Below are 4,107 nucleotides of genomic sequence, written 5' to 3'. Positions count from 1 at the left end.
AGGGAAAACATCATTTACTAAATCCGTCAAAGCCATTCTGTCTGAACTGAAAACTTTTTTAAAAAAGAAAAAACTTAACCTTGTATCTTCAATGGAAGACATCATCACCGAACAACACTGACGATCGTTGAGGCAATCAATTTTTCTTGGTTTCTCTATGAATTTTTGTGCAAGGAGAAATGACTTGTTATGCTGGAAGTTGAGGCGATGCGTAAGAAAATATTATTTGGTAAAGTAATGGATGTCATACCCGCTACAACAGAAGCAGTTATAGGAGAGAATCTAGACGCAAAAGTAGACATGTGATTGAGGTAGGGACTATGATGGGGTATATATACAATTTGAATAGAAACACATAAAAAAAAAAAAAGACCCATACAATTAGTTTTTTCTAATAACTTTCATTCGTAGAACTATGCATTGTGTATAAAATGGATGAAATGTCGCTAAAAACAGAATCATATGCATTGAAGAGCTATTGTTTGCTTTTATTTTAGGTGGCTTTATTGGGAGGAACATGGTGTCCGTGGAGTTCATACGGACGTGAGTTGTTTTATGCTTCGCACTGTAAAATAATATCTTTACACATTAACGACTGTTAGATGATATGACATTTGTTGTACAATACTTTCTATTTATATATATAAGTAACTGTATCATGATCTGACATTTGTTGCGCAGTGCAAATCATGCTGTGTTTTATTGTATAGATATCAAAGTCATCATTCAAAACACAAAACAACATCCACGATGAATATTGCTCAACATCACCAAAAGTTTTGAGACTAATATTCTTTAGAATCCAATACACCATGTCTGTCTCAATACGATGAATACGCAAGATTTTTTCTCATCCAAATTACTTGGTAACCTTTTGAGATTCCACACCAAGAGCTTTAACGCGTCATTTTTCAATAGAATTTTCATGAGATTCTCAAGAACAAGGGGGTCAAGATTTTTCAATGTTGGAGAACCAGAAAATCGATAGAAGCCATCCCAACCTCTTTGCTATTGTGACATAATAACTACACAATTGTCTCATTAATATTATTATTAATGGTACCTGAATTTTCGATATATATTGTTGATTTAGAAGCACTGGGACATATACGGCCATCATCCATGGTTAAGTTCCGCGTACAAGTTTTCCAGATGCACGCAGAATGAGTACTGGGCAGTCCCTGGATTGGTCGAGGGCATCTAGTGCCAATTTAGTCAGGGTGGCTTAATTCTACTTCAGGGGTCTTGATCTCTTGGCTAGTCTACTGATAATGAGTACTCTAGGAGTTTGACCAAATTTTCAGTTTGATGTACCAAAGATGTTTAAAGAGCCCTTGAATGATAAACAAATTTTGAGACAATTCTTACCTTTGGAACACGAAAATGGCAGTTGCTAACTTGCTATTGGTTAGCTAGTTAATGGATAATTCTATTTTTTTAAACAGAATGGTGGCTATAGTTATTGTCGGATTTGTTAGACATGAAATTATTTATTTTTACTATGCCACCCACCCACGAGGTGTGTTTGGTTGTTGCGACTTGCGAGAAGCGTTTCTTGTGAACACACTAAATGACGACAAAGATTTTTCACTCAAAAGTGACAGACCATGACAAATTGCGCTTGTGGAATCAAGTACTATTTTCATTTGATATACAAAGAGAATACAAAATGGCTAGTGTTGTCCACGACATTGCACCAGTTACTCCGTTTTAACACTGTGCATTGGAATGAGTTTGTCATTGACAAAGAGTGTCAAGATTCTTTAGGTCTTCATCCTTGGCATACCAATTAGGTATCAGCCTTGATGCATATGGATAAAGGTCCTTGCAAGACTTCTTGATGGTGTTTTCCGCCACTGCAGTTGCTATTGCAACATCTGCATATATAAAACCCGTTAGTTATTTATAAAGATTCTGTAACACAAATTCCAATCCTAACGTGAGAGTGAGACAGTGAGGCAATGCTATTTGCATTCCTTGTGAGAACTTCAGATTGTAAACTCAAGCAACAAATATTGTGCAGCAAATGCAAACCTTTAAGAAACTGCCTGTTGTCAGAGAGCTGCGTAATCATGTAGATAACAGCTGCTGCCACTGAGGTGGGGTTCCTCCTGCAAAAATAAGAATTGAAAAGATTAGCGAACAGTTTGGTAAAATGGTAGAGATATAGTTTATATGACACCTTCAAAAGTGATAATGCCAAACCAACATGGTGCAAGTGTCTAACAACTTTAGACTACAAGTCTGTATCCAAGCAAGATGCCGTGATTAAAGTATAAGAGACGGTAGGCTACCTTATATCAAGCTCTTTTGAGTTCTGGACTGCTTCTTGTGCAGCTTTAATAGCTTGGTGATTCATGCCTAGACGGGAACAGAAGCGCCTCTGCAGATCAAGGAGGTTGGGATTAGTTTAAAACTTTAAATACTTGTACATACAAATTCCAAATACATGAAACAGGTTAAATAGCCTCATAAGTAATACCTAAAGAAGCAACTAAAATAAACTGGTAATAAAGCAACAAAACTTAATCTCACCATAAAATCTCCAGCATCTGACGCTCCGGTCTCCATTGATTCACCAATCTCTTTCAATTGTTTCTCAATGAAGAATGTGTTCCTGCCAATTTCCTTTATTGTGGCTCCATTGGCAATAGAGTGAATCTCTAGTTGACAGAAGTCACATATGTCAGGAAACTAAATCACATTGAAAGTAAGATAAATACAGAAGAAATCCACATATTAAGGAAGCTTAGCCTGTACCCTTTAGGGTGCGAGCCTTATGTTCTTGCTTACAAGCAACGAACAGACAAGCAGCCAAAAATGCATCTCGATTTCTTCCCCTCGTAGACTTAAGGTCTGCTACTTTCTTATATATCTCATTCGCCAGATCCTGCACAAAGCCAATAACAATAATAGATGTAAATAAACACAGCATTATCATTCAACGAAAAATTGAACAACTACATGAACTACTTTCAAGAAATCATCCCCAAACAAGTATAAACAGTCGATGTGCAGATGCAGGGTATCAACTAATCAATCCCTGTACCTACCTAGCATCTGAGATACATCCCCCAAGTTCACCAAGGTGTATACAAAGACATGCAGTGAATTGAAGCCAACTAATCACCTAGAGAATTTAATCTACTTGATGAGTGCAAGGACTAGTTCAATCACATATCAAGTTCTGCATTTTATTTATACCAAAATACAAATTTAGGCATGCTACTAGGTAACAATGAACAACCTCACAAAAAGTTTCTTTTTTAAGTCAGGTAAACATATTCATCAAGTAGTGTTTTCTTTTACGTTAATTTTCTGATGAATACCGTCAAAAGAACATCAGGCATATACACAAATCCATAGCAGATATAGTTGTCACAATATATACCTTGATAGTGGCAACAAGGTCCAACCTATCACACATTGCAGCGATGCTTTTAAAGGCTTGGATAAGTGAACTATCAGGATCCTTATTAGAACCAACATGGTTCCATCCAAGAGACTTAACACCAGAAGGTTTGGATATAAGAGTGACAAGACCACCACCATTCTCAGCAAGAAGAGGGTTTACAGGACCCCCAACGCGATTCGGATCACTATTATTAGTATCATTCTCAAACGTTCTCCATTCAGATGTTTCGTCTATGTAACGTGCTTCAAGAACTAGACCACACTCGCAACATATTGTGTCACCACTTGAGTGATCCAATACTACCACTGTGGTCTTCTTGCAATCTGAACAATAATCTTCCATTATGTTTTTTGTTGTTGTTAAATTTCCTGTTTATGTTTTTAAATTTTTTTGATTAGTTAATTTTACGTAAGTTGACTAATATGATCGCTGCACTTTTTTTTTTTTTTTTGCTCTCGTTGTGGAGGCAAATTGTGATGAGAAATTGAACCCCTAGCTTCTCTATTTATAGAGGTTGGTTGGGTTCTAATTTTGGGAACCGACTTCAATTCTACTTCTAATTGTACTTTAATTTGGACTCGTAAGACTTAGGTCTAAAGTCGTCGGGTATTTGAACTGGGTAGCGTGCATCGGTCCACCGCGTGATCAACAGAAGAAGGCCCATTTATTACTTTCAAATGGGGTTTGAACTT

At 36.8% G+C, this 4,107-nt stretch overlaps 1 protein-coding gene across 1 annotated transcript; it reads right to left on the bottom strand.

Annotated features, from left to right (window-relative positions):
• Window positions 1-1,629: 1,629 nt before the first annotated feature.
• Window positions 1,630-3,847, bottom strand: LOC147484138 (transcription initiation factor IIB-like). Its single transcript, XM_086577838.1, has 6 exons — window positions 3,392-3,847; window positions 2,761-2,890; window positions 2,536-2,663; window positions 2,295-2,383; window positions 2,035-2,111; window positions 1,630-1,877 (listed from the first exon to the last, which is right to left on the bottom strand). Exons 1-6 carry the CDS (start codon window positions 3,755-3,757, stop codon window positions 1,738-1,740), a joined length of 930 nt encoding a protein of 309 aa, XP_086433964.1. The 5' UTR covers window positions 3,758-3,847; the 3' UTR covers window positions 1,630-1,737.
• Between the last annotated feature and the right edge of the window lie 260 nt (window positions 3,848-4,107).

Source organism: Coptis chinensis, chromosome 8 (genome assembly GCF_015680905.1).
Source record: "Coptis chinensis isolate HL-2020 chromosome 8, ASM1568090v1, whole genome shotgun sequence".
Lineage (NCBI taxonomy): Eukaryota > Viridiplantae > Streptophyta > Magnoliopsida > Ranunculales > Ranunculaceae > Coptis > Coptis chinensis.
This window is presented reverse-complemented; position numbering and strand designations above follow the sequence as displayed.